Source organism: Arvicanthis niloticus, chromosome 3 (assembly GCF_011762505.2).
Source record: "Arvicanthis niloticus isolate mArvNil1 chromosome 3, mArvNil1.pat.X, whole genome shotgun sequence".
NCBI classification, from domain to species: domain Eukaryota; kingdom Metazoa; phylum Chordata; class Mammalia; order Rodentia; family Muridae; genus Arvicanthis; species Arvicanthis niloticus.
The window spans coordinates 134,165,308-134,192,508 of NC_047660.1; the positions used below are offsets into that span (position 1 = coordinate 134,165,308).

At 43.8% G+C, this 27,201-nt stretch overlaps 1 protein-coding gene across 3 annotated transcripts; it reads right to left on the reverse strand.

Moving 5' to 3' along the window:
- Positions 1-1,978: 1,978 nt before the first annotated feature.
- Inpp1 (inositol polyphosphate-1-phosphatase) lies at positions 1,979-27,201 on the reverse strand. 3 transcript variants are annotated; one of them, XM_034499187.2, is made up of 7 exons: positions 26,803-27,197; positions 24,366-24,441; positions 14,559-14,806; positions 12,249-12,309; positions 9,727-9,927; positions 6,825-6,999; positions 1,979-5,374 (listed from the first exon to the last, which is right to left on the reverse strand). In XM_034499187.2, exons 3-7 carry the CDS (start codon positions 14,760-14,762, stop codon positions 4,825-4,827), a joined length of 1,191 nt encoding a protein of 396 aa, XP_034355078.1. In that variant the 5' UTR covers positions 14,763-14,806; positions 24,366-24,441; positions 26,803-27,197; the 3' UTR covers positions 1,979-4,824. The 3 variants fall into 3 exon arrangements, with proteins under 3 accessions (XP_034355078.1, XP_076788049.1, XP_034355079.1); XM_076931934.1 differs by lacking the exon at positions 26,803-27,197 and adding an exon at positions 26,601-26,735; XM_034499188.2 differs by lacking the exon at positions 24,366-24,441 and having other exon boundaries at positions 26,803-27,201.

A 27,201-nucleotide genomic window follows, 5' to 3' on the forward strand; every position in this document is an offset into this window, starting at 1 on the left:
ACTCAGGTAATATTTATTCTTTCTTAGGTCTCTGATGGGGTTGAAGAGTAGATAGCCATAATCTTACTATAAGCATAAGTTTAGGATTTAAGAAGATGGTCTAGGTCTAAAACGATTTTAATATAAAAAGTAATTTAGATATAGAACTCTGAATTCACCAAAATAAGATAGATAATAGAATATTTTATCTAGTTGCTAAAAATAATAAACTGAACATTGCAAATTTAACTCTTACCTAATATTTCCACAACTGTTTCATAAATGGTCCTACTGTAGGTTGTTTATTATTATAATAAAAAAGAGCATCTTATTAGACAAAAGTGGGGAATGTAGGCATAATAGGGTGGGATGTCTACCAACCAGAGGAAGTAGAGGGGACAGAGGGAAATTCAGATCAGCCAGGATGAAGGATTTGGAGCCACGAGGAAGGGGTCTAGAAAGAAATCACAGAAGGACATCTTAAGCCTTAAGAGACAGATCAAGAATAATATGCAAGTGTCATTAGATGGGGCTGGGAGGTAGCCAGATTAGCATAGAAGGAGATAGTAGGTCATTTAACTGTGCTCAACTATTGAGGTGCACTTTTAAATAAAAATTGGTTTCTCTGTGTGGTTAATGGGAATAGCATAGAGTAAAAAAATATAATTGCCAGATTAATTCACTGTTTACATTTGTATGAAGAATAAATCGTTTACAGTATTTGGCTGACAAACGAGCCATGTGGAGGGTTTTGAACAAACAGACCTGATTGCTTAAAGAGGTCTTCCCCAGTGAGAAGTTAGGATACAGAGGCAAATGTGTAGTTTATTGCAATGATTCAGATTAGACATAAAGGAGCAGGGTGAGGGGTAGAAGGAGTAACAAAGGATAGGGTTTCTCCATAAAATGTCTAAGTGCAGCCAAGACGGTTGCTGAGTGACTGGATGACGTAGAGGTCATGAGAAACATTGACTTGAGTCTCTGGAGGTGATTTTGGTGTACAGTGCAAGTCCCATTGGTACTGTCTATATACATGACTTGGAACACTAATATACCCATTTTTCATGTAAGATGCATTGAACTGCCTGACCTATGTGGCCAAGAGGAGCCACTCTACAGTGCCCCTTCATTGTGATACGCCAACTTTTGTCCCCATCAAATGAGTTCACTGGTATCAAGAGATACTGACTTCTTCTAAAGCTCTGTGTTCTGTCTTTCCTTTTAATAATCAAGTTGAAGGGCTAGGGAGACAGCTCAGAGTAATGGAGGTAAGGACACAGCATTAGGATCCAAGTTTGAAAACCTGGACTCAGGCAAAGCTGTGAATACGTGTAACTTCATCATTGCAGGGATGAGACAGGCAGATCGTGACAACTCCCTGGCCAGCCAGCCTAGCTAAAATGCTGACCTTCTGATTCAGTGACAGCTGTCTTAAAGCAACAAGAGGGAGGGTGATCAAGGGAGACATCCAATGTCCTGGCCTTTGTAAGTATGCATGAGCAAACATACCTGCACACTCATTGTATTCTCCATATACAAAAACACACAGACCTCTCTCTCTCCTCTCTCTCTCTCTCTCTCTCTCTCTCTCTCTCTCTCTCTCTCTCTCTCTCACACACACACAGAGTTCATAGTTTAAACATAAAGGAAAATAATGAAACTTGAGTTTGAAAACAAAGAATTAAAGACTTCTGTAAGTAATGATAATGGGACTCTTATAAAAATATTGACTATAAAACAGTTGTAGATATAGAAGAAAATGACAAGAATGCCAAACTATTTTGCCCCAGACTTCCTGCAAGTGAATTTAGAAAGCCACAGCCCCAGAGACTCGAGTTCTTACATACTCAAGTTCCTAGTGTAAAATGACAGAATATTTGCATGTAACCTATTTAACTTTCTCCTGTGTGCACCAGTATTCAGATCACCTAATAAACCTTAATTCAATGTAAATTGTACGTATGTATGTCTGTATGCATTTATGTGTGTATGTAATGTATGTATGTGTGTGTGTGTGTGTGTGTGTGTGTGTGTATGTATGTGTGTATAATAGATGTTCTATCATAGCGTCTGGAAAACATTGAGATGAAAACTTCTTACATATTCAGTACAATTTAAATTAAAAAGCATTTTCCATCTAACATTACTTAAGTTTGTGGTTATGAAAGGCACAAATAAAGGGCCGGTTGTATCTAATATGTATTGTCTCTCTCTTCTCTTTGGTTCTTTTCTCTTTATAACTGGGAAACTGTGCATTCAAATTTCTCTGAAGGTGTCCACTTTTGCTGTATGTTATTGGCTATAAACTCTTAAAAAGTTCATACTAACATTGCTTGCTTTAAAAAACAAACATGCAATTTCTTCATGCTAGTGCATATGGGAACAAGCTCCTGAGTTTTAATTTATGTGTTTTGTGAAGAATGAACTTATCTTCAAATCAACCTTTAAAATTAGTAACTGGTAATAGAGCTGGGCCATGTTGTCACACACTTTTAATCACAGTACTCGGGATCTCTGAGATCGAGGCCAGCCTGGTGTGCAGAGCAGGTTCCAGGACAGCCAAAGCTACACAGTGAAATCCTGTTTCAAATAAAAAAGAATAGTAACAGGAATACACAACTTGCAAGACTTCATTCCCAGAGCCCAGAGGAGACTTTTAAAGTTCTACCTACACACTAACGGATCTGCTGCATGCAACTAAATTCTAACGAGGGCTACTTCATGTGAAAGACGCATCTATTCCATGCTTTTCACAGCAGTGGGTATAATAACCAGGACTATGGAATCATCCTAAGTGCCCATTCATGTACGTTACAGGTCCTCCAAGGCTGACGGATTAGAACATTGCCATTATAGAGCTGGATTCTCACTGCAATCTAAAGAACTCACTCAGAAGCAAAGGGTAGAATGTTGATTCCTAAAGGCTGCGTCAGGAGTAGGGATAACACTGTGTGGAGGAGTATAGTCAATTGTTAATTCTGTACTGGCAGAGAGCTAAAGGCTGGGAGGACCTTGGTATTGTTATTTCTATGGCCCATCATGAGTCTCACAGTTTGTAAATATTCATTCTTCTTCACCTAAGGTGAATTGTATCTGATTGACTGTAATAAAGCTCTGATGGCCAATAGCTTGGCAGGAAGTGGAGGGTAGTTCTTTTGGGCAGAGAGAGGAATGCTGGGAGAAGATTCAGAGGCAGGAAGATTCAGTCAGCTGACATGGAGCTGAAGAGTGGACCAGAGCAGAGCAGAAAAGTAGAGTAGCTGAAAGGCCTAAGCTTTAGAATATTAAAAGGTCTCTGTGTCATTATGTAAATCACTGGCACATCTGAGAAAGTCCCGATATAGGAGGGAGTTAGGAAGATATTGATAAAAGAAAACAGGATTTCAGTTAGAAGGAAAGTTCAAGAGATCTACTGTCCAACATGGTGACTGTAGCTAACAGTGGGGCATGTACTGCGTGATTGCTAGCAGTAGCTTGTAAATGTCCTCACCACAAAAGGTGAGATAATAGCTCACCCTTTTTAGCTCAAGGTAGCATGCATACTTCAAAGCATCATACATGTACAACATAATATACATAAATTACTTGTCAATTCATTTCTTGAGTTGAAGAATAAGAGAAGAAAGAAACACGCTTGACTTATTCCCACTTCCTGCCCTCCACTTCCTGCCAATCTGTGACCAGGAGGATGCTACAGAAACAACCATTAGTACCCAGGGCACAGGAGGGACGGAAGCCCCTGGAGGATTGTTTGATCCCTCTAGTTGATACTCCCTGGGTCACCTGGGCTGCTAAAGGTCATTGCACATGTGGTCTATGCACAGCTCTAGGAGAAGTTAGGATCACAAACAGAAGGTTGTATTGGTATTGTAGTGGAGTAGTAAATATGCAAAAGACATAGGGAGCTCTTTGTTTCAGCCCCTTCTGCTTTACCTATGCTTTACCATCTGTCTCCAGCCTATGTGTGCATGTATGTGTGTTTGATCGATCTATCTATCTATCTATCTATCTATCTATCTATCTATCTATCTATCACCTATCACCTGTCTGCCTATGAATGTGTATCTATCTATCTATCTATCTATCTATCCATCTATCTTCTACCTACCAATCATCTATCACCTGCCTGTCTATGTATGTATGTATATGTATGTGTATGTATCTTCCTTCCTTCCTTCCTTCCTGTCTTCCTACCTACCAACCACCTATTGCATGTTCTCTCTCTTCTCCCTTTTTCTCCAGTCTCTGTATGTCTTTACTTTTTGTTTCCTGATTTCTAATTCCCACCCTGCTTCAGTGGGTATAAACCCTCAGTGCCCAGCCTTTCTTCTTCTTCTTCTTCTTCTTCTTCTTCTTCTTCTTCTTCTTCTTCTTCTTCTTCTTCTTCTTCTTCTTCTTCTTCTTCTTCTTCTTCTTTTCTTTTTATAAGAAACACAAGAAAGCTTTTGAAAGTACATGAACTTGGCTATAATATTCAAATTCGTGGTTCTAAGTCTTCTGCCTTAGGCTAAACCCATGGATATCGAAGCCAACCCTGCCTGGATCCCAAACAGGTGGGGATTTAGTCATTCTCCTTGAACTATACATTTTTGCTCCTCCCTTGTTATTTTATTGAAGGGTTCCAAGCAACATTGACAGCACAATGTTCATATAACAATATCATATACCAACTTAACTATGACACAAATGTCACTAACTTACTGAAATTCACGTTATGAACACATAATGGAAAAATGATCCTCAAAACAGGAAGGTGAATATTTACCAATGGGACAAAACTATCTTCCAGAGATAGATATAACAGTTAAGGATTCAGTTTGGCTTAAGGGCCCTGAGGTCAGAGTCCTATGTTTGTGTCTCCAGAGGCCCGAGGTTTTGGATGAGGCAGCTTAGGAAGGTGTCCAGCCGATTCCTCGACCTGTATGCTATCAGCCCTCCCTTGTTGGCCCAGAGATCCACTCCAGAAGCACCTTTGTTCTCCATGTGATACAGAAGTTGTGGCAAATCCAGCCCTGTGTCTGGACTTCTCTCTAAACACTCTTTCATGTCTACAATGCCCCCGCCCATGGCCCTGAGAATGGCGTGAGCGGCACAGGAGTCCCACTTGTACGTGGTGTCCTCTGAGAAGATGTAAATGTCAGCCAAGCCCTGGACTACACAGAGGCTCTTGTAGCCGGCCCCCGCTGCGGAGAAGACGCTACCTTCGCACACTCGAGATAGAGCGGCTTTGATGGTGTCTTTTTCGCTGGTACTGATGACTGCAGAAAAGGGGCTGGAGAGCTCCCCTTTGGAGTTTTCAGTCTGGGTTTCACTGTCGCTCTTAGAGATGGTGAGCTGCAGGGAATGGATGTTGGTCCCCATGTAAGAGAGTCCCCAGTAGCACTGTCCCTTCCACCTGCGGGAAACAGTTTTAGGTGCTGATTAACATGTTTGTTTTACTCAAATGCCTCAAAGCAAAATGAGTTTTAATGCTTCTGCGCATATAAATGAACATCGAGCTACTACTTAATTCTAGGGGTGTCATGCATGCAAGCGCACAGCTGCCTGTGTTATTGAGAGAGGGGCACTAACATTTTAGTGCACTCTCGTATCTAGCTGAGATAGCAGTAAAGTACTGATGCAGTTTTTGACCTCTGCCAACAATGGCAAAGTTCATGGCTGCTTCTGCCATTTAAAGTCTCAGAGGGAAGGAGATGAGCATCCAAGTCTTACAAATCCCTGTTTCCCTCGCAGGCCTCCTGTCACTCGCTTACTCCTTTTTACTCTGATTCACTTTGGCTTTTAACACCATGAGTGGACTCATGTTGTTATTTCTGGCAACAATAGATACCAACTTAGTTTATCCACTTCTCCTCTGAGTCAGGTACTCTAGTTACAGATGAGAGGCTAGGGGTGGGGAAAGCAAATCCGTTGCTTAGGCCACCTGGATCCTTAGGGCGTGGAACCTGCATTCAAACCCAGGGCTCCCTGAAGCTGGCCTGAATCTGTGGCCCGCTGATGCTGGCCCTGTAGTCCTGTCTCTGGAGTATCAGTGTCTGGAGTGCTGGGCTTACAGGTGTGTATCTCCATGCCCAGTTTTAATGACCTTTGAAAACATTACCAAAACATATTTGGTCTGAAGAAAACAAGAATAAATTCCAGGGGCTTAACCTTTAACTCCACCCTTCCTTATCTGAAGTAAGCTGAAGATTAATTAGAATAGACAGTCCTGTGTGACAGAGACTGCAAGTCTTTTTCAATGGAGAGCATAAGATACTGCCTCTTTTGGAACTCTGCTCTGCCTGGAGTCAGTGCTTCAGTACAGAAGCTCCTGGCCATTCTCCAGGCTGTGACAGAGTCAGTAGAAAGACAGGGAGACAGAGGGTAAAAGAGAGCTAACCCTGGCAGTATTTGGAAGGAGTTGGAGTCCATCCTGTCAATCATTCCACTGAACACTCTGCACATGCTGTTCTGTATTTCTTCTATCATAACACATAAATTCATCTGGCCCCAAAATGGTGGTGTCTACCCTGTTCCTATGTATCTGAAGACACTGTGTAGCACTAATCTGTATGTGTGGTTTTGAGTGAATTTTAGAAACAGAAATAGGATTGCTATATCTCAAATGCAAAGCCATGATTTCTCCAAGACAGTATTAATTTCTTTTAAAGTATCAGTGTGTACTTAAACCCTAACAAAACTATGCCAACTCTGGGAGTGAAGATAGAAGGCATTTTAATCCAGTCCTGTGGACTCACAGTGGGAATGCCCCACAGAATCAGGTTATAGGAATGTCATGTACAGTAGCAATCCTAACAAGCAAAGCCGAGACTAGAAGATGAGAACTGAAAACATCCATCTTTCACCTTAAAGTAGTTGGGTTTTGAGACACAAAAGGCTGATTGATGACTCCCATCAGGGGCAGGCCTGTCTGTAGGTCATAGACGCCAATTAAAATGGTCACGCACTGAAGTCCACTGGGGAAAACTCCTTGGTTGGATTTAACATTGGCAGAACCTTTAATATACTGGTAAGTTGAATCTGAAAACATGAAGCAAATGTACAGCTTGTTTAGAAGTAGTGGTGACGCTCTAGGAGCTTTGCCTGGTGTTAAGTTCCCTTCTAATTTAGTAACCAATCAGATTTCACCTCTGAGCACTGACCGCACTGAATCATTTGAACCCTCACGCTTAAGCTGCTTGTGCTGCATTACACTTCATTCTCTGAGTGTATGAGAACTTCAAACATTGTTGTGTTGAAATAGGGTTTCTGTGTAGAACAGGCTAGTCTCTAACTGGAGATCTTCTTGCTTCTGCCTCTTGAAGCTGAGGAGACGGTTACAATCCTGTAGAATCTACTATAGCACCTTGCATATCATAATTCCTCAAAGGCAGTTAGGGCTGGGGAAATGACTCAGTGGATAAAGTACCTGCTTTAACAGTGTGAGGAATTGAGTTTGGATTTGCAGCACCCGTGTCAGATATGGGGCAAAGTACCTCACGCTTAAAAATCCCAGTGTGGAGAGGCAGAGGCAAAAGGATCTCTGGGGTTTGCTGGATGGCCAGTCTGATGGAATCAGTGAGCTTCACATTAAGTGGGAAAGGAATGGGAAAGTCTGCAAGTGTGGCCCGTATGTGCCCTGTGAACAGGAGCACATACACACACCTTTAAAAATGCATGTAACCGGCAAACTGTGGTCGGGTTGTGCTGAAAACTGTGCTAGGGTTGCTTGTTTGCTTGTTTGATAAGCATTGTTACTAATCAGAGGAACAATCTGAGATGAAAGAGCCTCCTTCTAGGAATCCATCAGACCTGAGATGGCCTATTTTGTTATTGTCTGCCTCCCCAAGATGCAAGAAAGGAGATAATGAAGCCAGCATAACAGAGAAGTTAACAGTGCTTGTGAAGGTTGATCTTGGTTGTCAAGTTGACTGGATATGGGTCAACTAAGTGCTGTGGGTCTGTGAAGGTATTAGCTGGAAGCATTACTTGAGGGTAGGTACAATCCTCCCCCAGAGGGAGTGGCACCTTCCAGTAGCCTAGCTATAAAGACGTCTGAGGAAAAGCAGTGCTGATTTTGCCTGTCTGCTTTCCTCCTTGCTGCTGCAAGTGCCTACACTGCTGCTGCTGCTGCTGGCATCCTTCACTGAGGTCAGAACCTTAGCTTCTCTGGGCTTCCAGCATGGTCTAAAGACCAGTGGTTTCCAGGAATCCTCCAGACTCTTAGTGTCAGAGTTGGACTACTGAGGTATCCAGCATTGTAGACTGAGCAGCTACCAGCATCTCCAGTGTGCAACAGCCATCGTTTGACTGCTCAGTCCCTGCCAATCTAATAAACCTGCTTTGTAGTGTCTATTCATTCTATTGGTGCTCTTCCATCCCACGAACTAGCACACAGTGAAAGAGATTCTGGCCAATGACCCGGAGAGCCAACAAACATCTCTTCAGGGTAGAACTAAGACACAGGAGAACACTGTCCCTCAAAATTGTAATAGATATCAATTCACTCTTAGATGACCAAAGATTTGAGGGAAAATTCCTGGTGTTCACACTGTGTTGTGTCAATGCACATGAAGGATAGGTGCTATCACAGTTGTCTGGCTCAGTATAATGACGGCTTCCAGTGTGTGAAGCAGAATTTACCAGGGAGATAGCAAAGTGAGAGGCTTCGCTCCTAGGACTTTGTATTTATAGTGCTGTTGAGGAAAGGGGCTACATTTATAAAGCAACACATTATAATTACAATTCTACCACAAAAGGACGAGAATTTAATAAGCTTTATATTGGCTTGCAAGTTGCTCAAGACACATTCAGCTGTTTGGCTTGACCTTGGGTTTTGAGTGTTGCCTAACTGAGTGAGTTTTCAATGATTTAAAGTTAGAGTTGGGTTTAGTGTTTTGAAATGTGCAGATCTACCCTGTACTCACATACGGCAGGAAGCTGTTGGAGTTGAGCTCCCTGTTGAGTGCTCACACTGCTGCCACTTCACTGATTGGACAGTCTGAAGTCATTTACAGACTCACACTGGATGCACGTGTGTGTGTGTTTGTGCACATGTGTGCGTGTGCGCACGTGTAGGTGTGTATGTGTGTGCGCATGAGTGTGTGTGTGCACGCGCGTGTGTATATGGCTCACAACCATTTGTAACTCCAGTCCCAGGGTATCTGAGGCCCTCTTCTGGCCTCCACAGCCACTGCACACACATAGTATATGATTTTTTTTTTTTTTTTTTTTTTTTTTTTTTGCCTACTTCCATACTCATAAAATAAAAATAAAGAAGAAGAAAAAAACTTCTTTGGACATGACAAGACTAAGGCACTTATAACCTCACAGCAGCAGTGGCCACTGATGTAAGCTCTCATGAGATCAAGCTAGCCAAACTTCCAGCACATGGGGAGGGGCTCATGAGGAGCTGTTGGTAGTTGGCTACTAGGGAAGGGAAAATTATTCTTTTGGGAAGGGTTGCTCCTATGTGCCAGTGGATATCTCCATACTCATGTACCCAGTTGGGCAGCAGTAAAGTGAGTTTCTAAAATAAAATAAAGACATGACAGTGGGAGGGGAACATGTTGGGGAGGTCTGGGAAGAATTGGGTTTATGAGCACATTTCATTGTATACATGTATGAAAAACAAACAAACAAAAACAAATCTTCTAGGAGATCTAGTGTTCCGACAGTCTCTATTTCTTAGAACTGCCCTCAGCCCCGAGAAGAACACTATGGGCTAGAATGAATGAGAAAACGCACACGGAGCGGCCCCACACTTACCTATGGGATCCACCCAAATCCCAAGAATCTCCTGTGGGATGCTGATCTCCAGCGACTCCAGAGTGGGATCAGTTAAGTCCACATCCTCATGAACCACCTTAGCCAGTGCCTCAGACGCCTGCATGTTGCCATTAAGGACTCTGCTGAGAAGCTCTGCTGTTTCCCCCTCCGTGGACTGCAGTTCCACTGTGATCTTTTCCCCTAGAATAGAGACAAACTGGAGCCACTGCTTCTCAGGAAGCCTGGGAGAAGGAAGAGCAGGCGGCAACAGGGCAGGGAGGGGGATGGGCGGCTGAGCTGTGCTCCTAGGTTAGGTACCACAGCAACGTTCTGCAAGCATCGCCAGCCACACTTTACAAAGCTGCGGGTGCTGGCGGCTCCACACCCTTCAACTCAGTGGAGAGGCTAGGTTCCAGGACTCCGGCTGCTGCCCAGAAAAATGTCTACATGGACAAAGTGTGGCATTCTATTTAAGGGGTCGCAGAGACTACATGGAATTCTTCAGCCTTTGATGATTGGTCTGTTACTTAGTTTTGCCTTTGACTTTTCAAGCGCATAGGTTGCTCCATCCATTTCGGAATGTTGCTAGAAAGAACATGTAGATTTTATCCTCATACGGAAATGCTTCTACTTCCTTCTGTAATACTGCTTTCAACAAAAATATTGTGTATGTTCTGTAAAATCATATGACACATAGTCTTTGAATGTATTAAAACTTAGTGGATCAAAATGACACAAAAACTCCCCTGTGTGACGGCATCTGGAAGCCAGGTGTTAGCTGGCTACCTCTCCAATGGAAACAGAGAAAAGAAGCCCTGCACTGGCATCTCTTGAAACATGCGCTTTGGAACCCTAGTGAGTCTGGCTGTCGGCCTCCGGGAGAAGAGAAAGAGGAGGCTGAGAAAATAGGCAAAGTTAGCTGGACATGGTAGCAATACCTGAAACCCCAGCACTTTGGAGGTGGATGTCAGAGGATAAGGATTTTAGGTTCAGCCTTGGCTACACAGCAATTGGAAAGTCAGGGCACACAAGAACCCTGTCCCCACATTAGTAAAAGGTATAGCAGATTAATAATACAACGTGACAGCTGAGTTGAGTATGGTGAGACACTCCTATAATCCCAATACTCAGAGGAAGGCTTGCTTGTGTTCAAGGCAGTCTGTGCTACCTAGTGCGACCTTCTTAGAGAAAAGGGGAACGAAGGGGTTGCAGATCTACCACTCTACCTACCCTAGCAGTCCCAACCAGCAGCACCTGTGAGCTCTGTGGAAATACTTCAAGTGCTACCTGGATGTACTGAATTTTCAGGAAAGTCTAAGATCTGATAGGATCAGCACAACTTAGGGCTCAGTGGGAATCAATTGATCACAGTAATAATTCTGGGTGGGTGTTTTGCTTGTTTTTCGGGGGGGGGGTACTGGAGATTCAGCTCAGGGTCTCCAGAAATGCTGAGCACAAAGCTGCCTCTCCAGCCCACAGCGAGACTCTGAGCTATCTATCAGTCATTGCATTATACTTAAATTTGTGTTTTGTTAAACTGTCAAAATTGGGGGCTAACTGCCACACGCCCAGTGGTGTTTCCAGCTTACAAAAATCATGGGCCATTCAAATCAGTATATCGTACGTATGCTGAAGCTTGGCCAGCTGTCTCCAACACACTTAGAGGGAAGCTCCATTGTAGTGCCAGCCAGCACCACAGTCTCAGTCCTCTTTCCCTGTTTCTCGTTCCTTTTACAAACAAGAAAATGAATGTGAAACGGTTTTTGCCTCTTTAGTTCTAGACAAATGAAGCATTCAACTGTTTATTAATGAGCCAAATGTAGGATTATAAATTAAATGTATTGTGAGTTAATCACAATAGTTATTTCTAACTTTGAGACGTTTAAATAAGATTTCTGTCTTCTGAGAGTCATGGAAATGTACCAAGTGGACAGTTCATGCCTGTACTCTCTGCTACAAGCTTGGTCAACACAGCAAGGCGCCACATCAAACAGAATGACAGAAAAATAAAATTAAAAACTTGTACGAAAGGAACCTTCTGGTTAAACCAAGTACCTTTACAGAGGTTCTGAGATGAAATCCAGGGGCAACTGGAGCAGTATCAGGCATTATTCCAGGACTGAGGCATCTGCTACACTCAGCCAAGAGCTGTAGAGCCCAGGGGTCCCCAAATGGACTTAAATCCTGCCCAGACACTATCTGCTCAGCCATGTAGATGAACATCTTTCTGGGACACCAGTGACCACGTTAGATTGTCAAAAGTCTATAGAATTTTCCCACTTACTAAAATGCTACAGATTTAAATAATGATTCATGGGCTGCTAAATTATTCCAAGAAACCACCTCACTTCTACCTTAAATGTCATGACATTATGAGGTAGAGTCTAAATAAAGCTTCATATTTAAGCCTGTTATGCTCTTTACCTGAAAAGTTTCCTAACATTAATTTATGTTATGGTCTGAGTTAGAGATTAGAATAATATGGTAATCATTACATAACACAGTAAAATTCTTATACTTACCCAAATCATTTGTAAACTCATTGGATTCTTCTCCAAAAATTTTTTTCCCCAAGCCTGGAAACTGAATGAGTCAGAGTTTGACAAAAACAAAAACAAAAAACAAAATGACAACAAAGCCCACCTCCACAATCAGTTCCTAAGAGTTCGATGGGCACAGTTAGATTTGAAACTCAAGAACGTCCACTGTAGAAGTCAGCTTGAACATGGAACTAGGTCGGTTTGGTTCTGTGCTTAGTTTTCTAGTATTTTCCCGTTCCTTTGCCAGTTCAGAAAGCTTATGCAATGGCTGAGTACTGGCTTCCTCTGTCCTTTCAGCTTTCTGCTGGAGAGTCACAGGACTAGGGATATAAATTAACTCTGCTCCTAACGCTGCCCTGAGAATACTCAAGTCCCCCAAATAATTTCCTTTTTTAAAACATATTTATGTATGTATGTATATATTTTAAGTATATGGGTATTTTGGCTGCATGTATGTCACACCAGAAGAGGGCACTGGATCCCATTAGATAATTATGAGATGCCACGTGGATACTTAGACTCCAACTCCGGTTCTCTGGAAGAGCAGCCAGTGCTCTTGATCACTAAGCCATCTCTCCAGTTCCTAAAATAATCTAAAGGTGGAGAGAAGAGACTGGAAGGCAGTCTCAGGTTCTATTTCCATTTTCAGGTACATCTCTGCACCTGTCAGGTATGACATGACCTTTCAGGCTAGAAGATGACAGAAAAGAGAACAAGAAGGAGAAAGAACAGAGATACTGTAGGAACCCGTGGCTTAAGCATCAACACAGAGTGAACAGGGAACCAAATGACACTTTTCTCTCATCTCTGTGTCACGCTCAGATAAACTCAGTTCACTCCTGACCCTCAGAAGATTTTTTTTTCCCCTCAAATTACTGCTGACTCAGGTGTTGCTGCTGTTTTGGGAAGGAACTGCTTCACATCCTTAAACCTGCCAGACCGCCATGATGGCCACACTGCCTGCTTCTCTCTCTCTCTCTCTCTCTCTCTCTCTCTCTCTCTCAGAAGAGAACAGGCCTACAAGGGCTGGCAATCTGCCAGTTCACCAGCCCCCACACCTGCTCACTGAGCTGTTCAGAGGAATGCAGACAGAGGGGGCCTAAAATAGAAATGTCTAAAGCAGTGCAAACGGAAAGTATTTGTTTCATAAATTCCGGCATTACTTTATGAACAATTGCCTGGGCTTGTTCTAATGTTTTGGGACACATATTAACCCTTAAAAGTAATGTTGACACATATCCAATCCAGTTGCCCAACCAGTCTTTGTATCCACATGTCTCCATTGGTAACAACAGAAAACAAGCTTCCTTCATTTAGCTCACCAAAGCCAGGTAGTAAAGGGCATGAAGAAAATATAGTCTATGGAGAGTTTGTATAATTAATGTATTCTCTTCTCACACCAGTGATCAAGATTTTATTTAATTCTATAGTAATCCTCAGGTTCAAAAAGATCATTAAAGATATTGAAATGTTTTATATTATTTTCTATCATAAAGCTCCATCCTACCAAATTAACAAAAAAGAGGCGGGGAGGGAGTCATATAAAAGACAACAGAATTCCCAATGTCACAGACTCAGGAACCATTTCTTACATGTCATGCTGTGCTGTGTAATTCAGGCAACTTATTCCAGCTCTCTGTGACAGCCTCATCCCGGTAGAACAATGATTCTAACCTTACAAAATTCTTATAGGGTTAACAAGCTCAAATTTGTGAAGCCTGGTACTCAGTGGGCACTTCTATGCCCGCTGGTGTTACTGTTACCACTCCAGAATCCGGGCTTTTTCTAGCCATTTGCACACATAGAATCACAATCACTGTCATGACCATATTTTTATAGTGGAATAAAGGGAGATTTCACCTAATTCCAAGCCCATAACCAAGGCAAAACATTAGAGAGATGGTTTAGCTGAGAAGCCAAACACTGCTCTGATAGGCGGGTCAGGCCATGGGCACACAGAGAGAAGCCTCAGTGAGCCTCAGCAGCATGTAGCTCAGTGTGCTCTGGTGCAGACAGCATGGATTATTTATTAACAAGAAACCCATCAATAAGTGAAAGGATCGATACTATATGCTCACGTTAGGAGTCTGAGTGCTTTCATCCCGTTTGCTTTTCTATATTTCAATGATTTCCTGCATTTTAATACTGTCATAAAAATAAGGCAGGGCCACAAGTGTTTGTTTGAACCTAAGAGAACATAAGAATCAGTAAAAGACGTTTATTTTTATTCTGAGGGGACCAGAGAAGCCACGGAGTCAGGTGTCCTGCAGCCTCCGTGGCCTGACCTCTTACCTTGTTCTCCATGTTCTGTTTTATAACTTCCTGCACCAGCACATCCGCCAGGGTCTTGAAATCTGCAGCAAACTTCTTGTTCTTCTCTGCACCTTTCTTCTCCTCGATGAGCAGCTGGAAGAGGGCCTCCTGCTGCCGGCACGCCCTGGCGATGTTAGCAGCCTTCTCAGAGACACGGAGCAGTTCCAGGAGGACGTCTGACATTTCTAAAGCCTGCTTCTCAGCCTCACCCACCCTCTGGCTCTCAGCTGCAAGAACACAAGAATATGAAAGAGAAAGCAGTTCGGAGAGTGAGTGATGTCAGGGTGCCTCTCCCACTAACACCCAGCTGGCAGCAACCGGTCAGTGAGGCTGACCTGCTAGTGAACCACTGCACTGCACATGTACACTTTTAGCGTGCAAGACTAAAGTTACAATCTAAATATTGAAACAAACTTATTTCTCAAAATCTCATAAAGCAATTACACTCTCAAGGAGCTGAATTTTCAGGGAAAGAAAAATCTCTGAATGAGAATTTGTTATAGGGCTATAGCAAGACGGAATATCACAGTGTCAGAGGAAAGGTAGATTCTTACAAGGACCTGAATCAATCATGAGGACTGAGGCAATACTCTTCTCTGGAAGAATGGTGAAGGGTGACATTCATGCTGCCAAATCCATGTGCTAAGAGGACGGATGAGCAGCAAGCATTGTGTCCTCCAGACTCTGAGGCCACTCTTGGGCAAGTCCTGTAAAGCATCTCACGGGCAACTCCACTGAAAACATCCCAGTGACATATACCATCTGCCACTAAGTAGCAGCCTACACACCCAAAGCAAGGGGAAACGTGCACCTTTTCGGACTTGAGAAGTTCTGCCTTCTAAGAACCATGTAGTATGCCTACATTGTCCTTTCCGGTTTTCTTTCTTTCTTTGTAGCCCTGGCTGTCCTGGTACTCACTCTATAGACCAGGGTAACCTGGAACTCAAGAGATTCATCTGCCTCTGCCTCCCAAATGCTAGGACTAAAGGTGTGCACGCCACACCTGGCTTCTACCTACCGGAGCTGCCTCAAAATGCTTCTGTAGAAGTCTTCTTGTTCAAAGTGTGAATCATTCTGCTTCCTGTGTTGTGAGGGTTACCCCACCCTGTGTGACATACGGTTTGGAAACTGAAGCTTAGGGGGTTGAGTAACTTCTAAAAAAAAGGGTTACACAAGACTAAACCATGGGGCTCACAATCGCTCACACCCCACATTAGGATTCTTTATTATCACAATAGTTTCCTCTATGAAAAGAAGCTTGAGGCTGGGAATCACTCATCTGTGAAAACACTGGTTGGGGGTGTGGTTAGCTCTTATAGCCTGTTTGTCTTAAGTTTGCTCAAAAACAACTTTTTTTTCCTTATGATTGACTTCCTGAGGAAATATGCTCCTCAACAGAAATGAAGGAGAGGTGACCCACACAGGGAGATGTCCCTTGTCACTACTGCAGTCGCTTTCCTGCCAGTGGTCATCTCTGGAGGGCAGTGGTAGGCAGGCGCTAACTCCCTGACACTGGACACACACAGGTTTCCAGGGAGCTGCTGACATACTGTACCAAATCCTCACCCAGGACCCTCTCTCCTCAGGAACATTAAGTCCTTCCTTAATCTCTGGTAAGAAAATAAGAGTTAAAATATTTTCATGCAAAGTAGATGAAAATCATTTAAAGTAGGAAAGAGTTTAAATGAACATGTTTTGTTTTGCTTTTGAGGCAGGCTGGCTCTCGAGTTGCCCATGAGAGGGTAACCTCTTGTTGCCCAGGCTTCCTCACTCTTTTGCTGTATACCTTGAGGATGACCTCGAGTACTTCAGGCTCCAGCCTCCCCTTTCTGGCTAGGATTGCAGGTGAGTGCCCAGGGTCTAGTTTATTTCCTATTGCTGTGATAAGCACCACGCCTAAATCCATCTGAAAGGAAAGGGTTTATTTGGCTGATACTTCTGGTCATAATCCGTTCCCAAGGAAATTCAGGGCAGTAACTGAGGCAGGAACTATACAGATAAGTGAGGCTTCCTAATCTATTCCCTGGCTGCTCAGCTAGCTTTCTCATACAGCCTAGGGCATCCTGCCTAAAGACGGTACCGCCCACAGTAGGCTGGGCCCTGTATCAATCAGCAGTTAAGAAAATGCCATGCAGACATGCCCATAGTCCAGTCTGATGGAGGTAATTGTTCAGTTGAAGTTTTCTCTTCTCTGTGTCCTACAGGTCTGTGAGTGGGACTGAACCTCGGGTGTTGCCCATGCTCATCAAATGTTTTTACCTCCTTAGCTTTAATATGAGACAGGGTCTTGTTAACCTGCCCATGCTGGCCTTCGCCTGGATATACAGTTGAGGCCAGCCTTGAACTTCTGAACTTCTCACCTCAGACTCACAAATAGCTGCGATTACAGGCCTTCACCACCAAGACCAGCAAAGAAATGACAATTTAAAAAAAAAACCAAAAAACCAAAAAACTAAAAATGGCCAGGCAGTGGTGGTGAACGCCTTTTAATTCCAGCACTTTGTAGGCAGAAGCAGACAGATTTCCGAGTTCAAGGCCGGTCTAGTCTACAGTACAAATTCCAAGACAGTTAGAACTACACAGAGAAACCATGCCTTGAAAAACCAAAACCAACCAACCAAACGAAAAACAAACCAAACAACAACAACAAAAAGGAAAATGAATCTATAGGACTTCCAGGGCTCCTTGATGTAACGATCCATGCAAAATGTGCCTATGGTGATAACAAAACTTTTCAGATCTACAGGATAATACAGGAAAATTCAAGCAACCCCACCTTCTTAAAAGCCCGTTACTTCTAGACTCAAAGCTGTTAGAAGGTTCGTTTACTTTGTTTTGGACCTATACATTAAGAAAAGTGGCATTCATATAGCAAAGTCACTTGAACTCAGAAATAATTTACTACATCCATTATATAAATACTTGCCACAAATGATGTCATAGAACAACACAGAGATGCATGCATATTCTCACTGTAGCACATGAGCCACAAGAGTAGAAAGGCAGTGACCATAACATTGACTTATTAGCAAATGTCTGCATTATTGAGCAAAGAGCCAATGATCCAAGGATATGTAAGTTCCTTCTCATTTAGAAGCAACATGGGGACACAATGGAATATACTCTGGACTTGAGCAATTATCACATTCAACAGCATTAAATCTATTGTTTATCCCCCCCCCGCACCCCCATCTTTTTTTTTTTAATCTGAAAAGAAAATAGTGTAAGCTTCTAGGTTAGAAAATACTGGGTAAGTTTCCACACAGCCACCTCTGGGAACCCAGAATTCCTCCACTCTGGTCCTGACTTCTAGTAATGGTTATTTTTCCCTACCTGAGCAGATGTTACAAGTACAGGCTGTAGCCAGTACAGGGACTTGGGCCAAGAGGAGGGAGCATTCAGCTTCGAACTTCATACACACTGTGATGCACCAGGGGTCTGGGCTCCAGAAATTCATAGTTCCACATCTTAGTTTTCAGGTCCTGGGTTACTGTACTGCGACAACCATATCCTCTTTTTCTTCTGTACCCCCTTTTTTCCCAGGACACCACTGTCACATTTTGTCAGACTCCAAGTTCCTTGCCCAGTTTCAGCTGAGACTTTTTCCAGCCAGCATAATCAACATGGCATTTCTCCAGCTCACTTCCTTTTTTTTGGGGGGGGGGGTCCCAGATCTCCAGAAAACAACCTCCTACAGCCTACATACAGAACTTTCCAAATTTCCAGCAGTGTTCCAAGTCTGTAGTCTTTGCTTAGGAGAGACGAAGGCAGGTGGGTGACTTAGGCCCAGGAGTTTGAGGCCAGGTAGGACAACACAGAAAGTCCTTTGTCTCAATATACAGCTTTCTAATTAGATGACTGACCTACTACTTTCTGGGAGAAAAGCTCATCTCCTCCCAAACTCACCCTTCTAGGCCTGTATAATAAGCTCCTTTCTTATTTCTGTCCATTTATCTTAAGCTCCTTCATGTAAGTAAGAGGATAGCCTTGGGCACTTCACCCATACCTGGAATTCTTGAAACAAGTTGTTTATGAAAAGAATTGGGGGCAACACTGGTACATAATTTCCTCAGGTTTCCATGGAAATTATCTATCAAATCACTTTAAGAAGCAAATTTAACTTATTTGCCTTACTTTATACAGCCCCTGCTAGAGGCCAGTTGGCACCAATGGTCGGAACCTTACAGGGAAGATGATTCATGTGCAAGGTTAGGCAAGTCTGTTGTGGGTAGTGGTTGTTTTTATTTTTAGGTAGGTGTGTAGGTGTGTGTGTGTGTGTGTGTGTGTGTGTGTGTGTGTGTATGTACATATATACATACATGCACTTGTGTTATCAGAGTTAAGGCATAAGCATGCCTGATAAATATTCTGTACTAAACTACATTCCTGGCTTTTGGATTTTTGCAAGGGTCTCACCGTGTAGCTCAGGCTAGCCTTGAGCTCAGTTTGCCACTATTTAATTGTCCATTGGTTTCCTGTTTGCTAACAGGAAAGCCCTTTCCTCAGCTGATCGTACTCAGTGTCAGGTACCTTACCTGTTCACAGTGCAATGATGTCCCTCTAAACCAACTGCATGGTGCTGGTGATAGGGACAGACAGAGGCTTTCATCACAGCAAATCCCTAATTATTCTTGTATTCATTTGCTGTTTAAGACTGGGTGGCCTCCAGGTCAGAAACGTGTTTCCTCACCATTCTCTGTGTCCTCACCTGGCCTCTCCTTTGTGGGCATTAGACTCTGGCATGTCTCCCTCTTCTTATAATGACTTAGTCAGACTGTACTAGGACCCACCCATGTGACCTCATGCTACCTCTTGAGATCCTTCCTCCGAACAGTCATCTCTCAGTATTCTTAGGGACTTGGCTTTCCACAGACACCAAAATACATGTGTGCTCAGGTCTTCATGTAAAATGGCTCAATATTTGCATAGAGCCTAGGCACATCTCCCGACACTTTAAATCATCTCTAGATTACTAACCACATCAGCTCACTGTAAATAACTAGGTGTCCACCTGTATTTAGGAAATAATGAGAGGGAAGCAGTTGTGAGTGTTCAACCCATATACACATTCATCAAATATTCCCATTCACGGTTGACTGAACCCAGGCAGGAGAGCGGGTAAAGGCACTAGACAACACAGTCACATTCTGAAGTACTGGGGTCAGGACTTCAATACTCCAGTTTTAGAGGAGCTCAGCCCCATTCTTAGCCCCTCTTCTGAGAGAGGTCAACACAACCTACCCCTCTGTCCTTTGCTTTCTGGCCAGATAGTAAAAATGAAATACATTTTATTCTTCATTTGTGTGGTCAGGAAGTTTATTTCTGTGAGACAAATTTTCCAGCTAGCTGCTACTCTAGCAGCTAACCCCTAGTGGCCAGCCCACTGGGGACACAGTGAGAACAGCTTCATCACAAGCCTTGTTCTGTAATGACTGACCAAGCCACGGCTCAGCAAAACAGGCTTAGAGAAGCTTCATTCTTCACATATAACACACAAATACCAATTCATATATAAACATAAAATTGGGTCACAATGTCAGAATCTCTGGCTTTGGGGAGATGTTCTAGTCTAGTTGGAAAAATTGAAAAAATAAAAATAAAAAAAGAAATAGGACAGCCAAAAACAAAACAAAAAACCACGCAAACAAACAAGAGTGGGGACTGGGCGATGGCTCAGTCTGTAAAGTGCTTGCCACACAACCATAAAGAGCTGAGTTTTGATCCTCAGCATTCAGAAAGCTGAATATGACAGTGCGTGCCTGAGCACGGTGGTGCGTGCCTGAGCATGGTGGTGCATGCCTGAGCATGGGGGTGCATTCCTGAGCATGGTGGTGCATGCCTGAGCATGGTGGTGCATGCCTGAGCATGGTGGTGCATGCCTGAGCATGGTGGTGTGTGCCTGTAACCCTATCTTGTAGGGTCGAGGCAGCAGAGACAGATGAATTCCTGAAACTCACTGGTCAGGCAGATAAGCAGAACCAGAGGGCTCAAGATTCATTGAGAGATCCTGTCTCAAAGGGTAAGGTAGAGAGTAACCGAAAACAGCCAAAGTTGTCCTTTGGTTTCCCCCTGCACTTACAGGTGTACACCCACGGGACACAGACAAATGCAACACACTCCCTAAAGAAATCCAAAACAAAGCCTTATTTATACAGATAAGGCTCGTGTTCAGTTTCTACCTACTCTCTCGTTGGCTGTAGGCTTGCCCACGACTCAGGAGGTGGGAGTAGAACAATAGGGAGGAAGCTCAAGGTGAATTCTAGGCCAACCCAGGCTACATCAAACCCTGTCTCAAAGGAAAACCAATTAGGAAGTTTAAAGTCAGATCTGGGCCTAGGGACGTAGTGTAGCAAGTGTACTTGTCTAGCATGTGTGAGCTCCGAGTTTGATCACCAGTATGAAAAGAAAAATAAAATGTTCAGAAAACTTTACACACAGGTAAGAGGCAATGAGCAACATAACGGGAAAGGCGCAAGCTTTGCTATCAAAGTGACCCGACTTCTAAACCCGGTTCAGCTGCAGCCTAGCTGTGTGGCATCGGATAATTTATCCAGCCTCTCTGAGCCTCTCCTTATCTGCAATTGGAGGATAAAACTTACCTCACAGTGATGGCTGGAGATGAAATGAGGTATCTGGAAAGGCACTAGCTCAGACTACCTGCACACAGTAGGTACTAAACGGCAGCTCTAAGTATTAAGTACAAGCTCACAGATGCCACAGCCATATGCTCTTCCTTGAGGAAGTACAAGGCAGCTGAGTTATGTGGGTCACTGAAACCTTCACTTTAAAATTTACTAGTTCATTAAGTCCCAGAGCCTGGGAACTATTTGTAATGCTTTGAGCAACCCAGAATAAAGTCCCTTTATGTAGGCCAGATCTGATCACTTCAGTTTCTGGTTGTTATGGGTAGAAACTCTGGCCTTGAGTCAAACCATCTAGGGTGGTCTAGGAGAGACACTTTTCTATGAAGGACATGTTTTGTTAGGAGACTCTTCGAGGATTCTAAGGCCCTGGGGTCTGCTCTTGTGAGAAGACCCTGGCTGTGCCAAAAGCTGGCCATGCCTCTTTGTTGTCCACAGTGACAGAAGCATAAGACTTCATCTCTATGAAGGCCCTCAACGAAACAAGGGGCTCTCACAAACAGCTGAATAGTTCACAGAGTCTCTGTTGCCATCCCCTCCTTCTGACATAATCTGAGTCTCCAGAGGCCATGTCTGTGCCCCTTATACACCGACTGCATCCCAACCCCCCACCACTCAACACCCTAGTCACTTTTAACCACCTCCCAAGATTTGAACCGGCTATGCTGATGCCCTGCTCCACAGACAGCTATGGCATGGGGCCCACAGAGTACCTGGGTGTTTCATTAAAAGGTGTTTGTTATGATCTCTCTCAAGGGAATGCAGCTATCCAGGAGTCCCTCTAGCATGAAGGTGTGGCCAAGGCTCTACTCAGCTCTGCTCTGCTATTTTGGGGAGGTAGACTCTGTCTTTTTGCTATCTTTGGGGCTTGATGATTGGAGGCTGTCCCTGAAAAAGGGAAAGGGCCAGGGCCAGTGGTAGCACAAGGATTAGGAGGACCTGGGTTCAATTCCTAGCACCCACGTGGGGGTGGCTTACAACCCAACATCCATATCTCCAGTTCCAAGGAATCATGTACTCTCCTCTGACCTCCACAGGTACCAAGCATGCACGTGGTGCCCACACATATATACAAGAAAAACATTGCTACACACAAAATAAATATTTTTTAAAAAAAAAAAATTAAAAAGAAGGCAGGGGAGCAGAAGCCAGCTCCCAGGAATTTTAGAACAGGGTTCAATCTTGTGTACAACTTGCTAATAGTAACTGGGCTGACGACCTTAGACATGCTCAATTACTCACCTGGCCACCTGAGCCAGAACAAACTGGACCACAGACCTCACCAGAGACATATAATCCTTTAAGTCTAAAGAAGACTAAAACGTCTTCCAGGTTGAATTTTCTCAGAAACCAGAATTACAGTGTGGGGATGACTGTTTTGTGACCTGGATGGTATCTCTATGACACAGTCTCTGTGCTCTGGGCACACCGAACACTCATTTGCCATTCTCCCTGGTTCGCAGGCTTTCCTCTCTCTTTTTCTGTCCCCTTTAAGTGTCTACCACTCCTGGAATTTTTCAAGGGCAAGAAACTTAAAGTAAGTGCCTCATAAAAGATACCCAATCTCTGACAACAAATGGTCAATAAACAGGTGAGAAAAATCTACCTGGAAGGTAGTTAGAAATGCAACCTAAAATCTCAACAGGATACCATTACATGTGGAATGCCCAAAATTAACCTGTAAGTCCCACCTGCACAAGGACTAGGTAACTTCCCGGAATTCTGGAAGTTGTAGTTCTTGGAAAATAGCAAGCTTCGTAGGTGAGTATGGTGGCCTATAGGTTATTAGTCTTTATAAACCCCTGGAACACGTCTCGGGGCCATTCAGCTGGGAAATTCTAGTGAATTTTGGGACCAAAATCCATGTCTTAGTCAGTATTTAATATTTAATAACTCTTGCTTTAAATTTGGTCCAATATGGTGCAATTGGTTTTTCTCTGGTGAATCTCAGCATTAACACATGGCCAGTGAGACTGGCATTAAAAAGACTGAAAAGTCTGCATCTGCATGAAAGCATGGAGCAATGACCTCTTCAACAGTGCGAGCATGAATGGCGCTGGTGCGGCTTCCTGGAAAGCCACTCTGGTTTGTTGAATGTAAACATAATCCCCGATCCAGCAATTTCCCTTGTTCACATATACCAAGTAATATATGCACATGTGCACTGAAAGATGGGTTCAAGAACATTCATGACCACCATTCTTCCAATGCGCTAACACTGGCAATAACTCAAACAGCCACCAATAATAGAATGAAGCCAGGTATATCGCATTCACACAGCAGTGGAGATGAATGCCTGCAACAGGCAACCACACAGAGGCAGCTCACACAGCATTCTGCCATTAAAGAAGGCAGCCATGCATGCGTGCTTGTGTGTCAGTGTTTGTTTGTGCATGTATGTGTGTATGTGTGTGCTTAATACATGTGTGGAAAGAAAAGAGCCTCCAGTAGAGCCATTTCGGAATCTTTCAGCTCTGGTCCTGAACTAAACAGAACAGGAGTAAGATCTATCTCTAACCTAGATCCCAAACACACTATTCATTTGTTTACTTATCTGTGATCTGTTTGACATGATACTGCAATCACATGTGTTTTCAGTGTCACGCCAAACAGAACACAGAGAAGTAAACAGCTCTCAGGGCATACTCAGGGGTGTTCAATCAGTGCTGACTGGTGAATTTCAGTTTTATCAGTACACACTCCGCCCTTGCCTTGCTGTTTAGCATACTTGGGTTTCACCAGCATTACCCAGGAGCTGTTAGGCACATGGGCCATATTCCTTTACAGGAAAGTCTACATATATTCCATACTGATTGTAAGAAGAAGAAAAAAACCACAGCTCTCACTGGATGGCAAACAAATGAACTACACTTTTTGAGCACTGAACCAGAATATGAAATTATACTGTCTCATTTATACGTAGCCTTTCCTTAATTTAGATAATAAATCGTCAAAATAGTAAGCTAGCTTGTTTTTGTTATAAATGACATTAAGATGGGATATAATGACTGGGAGTATATCTCGGGGTTACCATACTTGCCTAGCATGGGGAAAACCTTAAGATTTTCTCCAGAAGCACAAAACTAATTGATTAATCAACTAATTAATTAAAGATGAGAAGATTTCAACTGACCATGGTACATACCTGGAATGCCAGCAGTCTGGAGACTGGAACAGGAGATCTGTTAGGTCAAGGCCAGTCTGGGCTATGTAGTGATGCCCTGTCCCCAAAGCAAACAAAAGGGATTATAGACACGAGTGTACTCATCATTAATATTTTCCTTTTCTTCTAACTCTCAAATGGTGTTGACACACCTGGCGCTTATAAACAGGTTGGTCTAATTCACTGTAGTTCTGAAAAGGCGAAAGAACTATGTTAGCCTCTGTTCCTCCCCCACCTCATGTCCCTCCCTCTCTCCCTTCACCTATGCCACCAACAGAGCTTCACTCTATAGCTCAGTTTGGTCTCATGAGATCCCTCTGCCTCAACAGCCTCCCAGATACTAGAAGCACAGGCGTGAGCCCCTGGTCTAACTTACACTTTTGATTGTTGCTGACCACATTTGGGTGCTTGTCCTAGTTCGCTTCTCTGTGAGTATGATAAAATGTTGACCAAAAGCAACTCAAGGAAGAAAGGGTTTATTTCAGATTACAATGTATCATCATTGAGGCAAACCAGGGTAAGAACTTAAGGCAGAACTTGGAGGCAGAAACTAAAGCAAAGACCACGGGGAAATGCTGCTTGCTAACTTGCTGTTTCTGGCTTGCTCAGCTACCTTCCTTCTACAGCCATGAACCACCTGTCCAGGGACAGTACCACCCACTGTGGTAGGGTCCTCATACAGCAATTAGTGAAATACCCCATGAACATGCCTACTAGACAATCTGATGGTGATGACTCCACAGTTGAGCTTCCCTCTTCTCAGGAGTGTCAAGCTGAAGCTACTTCTGAACTCTCCCGACACTGACTGGAAGTATCAACTCATTTAACAGTTGTCAATATAGACCACTGAAGTGTGTTGTAGATAAAGACCCAGTATAACCCACAGGAAAGAGGTTTCTAGTCAATACCTACAAATCCTAGCATGCATCTTGGGGAGCTAGAATGTACATCCTGTTGAGAAGGCATTTACACCTTTGGAGCGAGGACCATGGTTCCCTATGGAGATATCCTGCTGCACTCCCTGGTCTACTTTGCCCTTTGCAGATAGATTGCATGCCCATGATCACATGATTTACACTGTAGAGGACTTGTTGGCTTTATTTTGTAAATATCAAAAAAACCCGAAAAGGTCAAAGAAGCTGGCTGGAAAGGATGGTGTCTATAGTCTGTTCCAACTCAAAACTTCCTTGATCTTTACAGTTACTTTTTGTATAAAAGAAGGGAATATCATTCAGCCTTAAGAAGGAATGAAATGCAAATACTTGATGTAATATACCTTGAAGATGCTAAGTTAGATAAGTCCACCCTAACGTACAAATATTCCATTTAAATGAAGTACCTATACTTGTCATGCTCATAGCAACAAAGGAAATGACGGTTACCAGGCTGGGAGGAGAGGATGATGGAGGACTTGTGTTCTGCAGATGGGCAGTGCTGATGGCTACACAATGTTGTGAGTGTTCTTGATGCCAAAAATATATTTGAGAAAATGGCTGAAAAGAGGCATCTTACAAAACAAAATTATACAGCCAGAGATATGACATCTCAAATGTGTTTGACATTTATCACCTACCTACGAAGTTGTAATAAATATTTGTTGATTGACTTTTTTAAAAAAAAGAGGTTAGGATAAGAGTTCAAAAATTTTAGAAAGGCTGGGAATAGGAGTACACACATTTAATCTCAGCACTAAGGACACAAAGGCAGGCAGATATTTGTGAGTTTGAGGCCAGCCATGTTAACACAGTAAGACCTTGCCCATACATGTACGTGGTCCAGTGTTTGTAGATGCACGTGTACATGCATGGTTCAATGTAGATGCATGTGTGCATGCATGTGGAAGCCCAAAGCTGAAGTTTGGTGTCTTCCTCCGCCACTCTCCATTTTATTTATTGTAGCAGGGCCTCTCACTGAACCTGGCACGTCTCACAAAACCATACTTCAAAATATAGAAAGACTTACAAGCAAAGAGGTGAAAATTTATCTAAATACACTCGCAGTCTGTTTAGTCTACACCCATCCAATGGGTCTCTAGAGGCAATCAACATGTATCCATGCTGCAAGCATCTCAAGCAAACTGCTCCCCTACTTCTTGACAGCTACTTCACCTATCCTGGAACCTGGGCCTCTACTTTCGACCATTCTCAGATCAGCTCATTCAACCTAGAGGCTAGAGGTAGAACCGAAAGCACGGAACAGGGGAAGAAAGTTGCTTACTACTCTGCAGGCGATCGGGTTTCCTAAGGCGGCTTCTGCCGAGCTAAGGGGGCGGCGTGATCCGCGAGCTGAGCCTCTTGGTTCGGGGTTCGGACTCTGTGTGGGTGGGCACGGCCAGGCCGGAGAGGCCTCGCTGCGGCGACCGGGGACCTCGCAGGCCCAGGCGCAGAAGCCAGCAGCCTGCGGCCGGAGACCGACTCACCTGCCCTCTGCAGAGGCGATGGAGCGCGCGCTGCTCGCGGGGACCCAAATGCACGGAGGTGGAAACGCTGGACACGGGGGAGAGGTGGCGAAAGCAGGAAGGCGGATTACCTAAGCGAGGATGCGGAGCCCCGAAGGAGACTACAGCCTTTCCCAGAGAAACGGAAGAGGCGGAGGAGGGGCGAGAGAGGAGGAAGGGAGTGCCAACGCCTGGAGGTGGTCGCGCTGGGACCCGGCGCAATCCTCCTATGGTAGGGCGGGCGGCCGGGAAAACCGTGGAGGTCACCGCAGCAAAGGCGGGAAGGCGCCCAGCCTCTCTTGGCTCCAGTAGTGCAGCCCAGTTTCTGCCAGGTCCCGGCCCCGCCTCTTTCCCCAGGCGGGTGGCCTCCTGCTTCTGGGG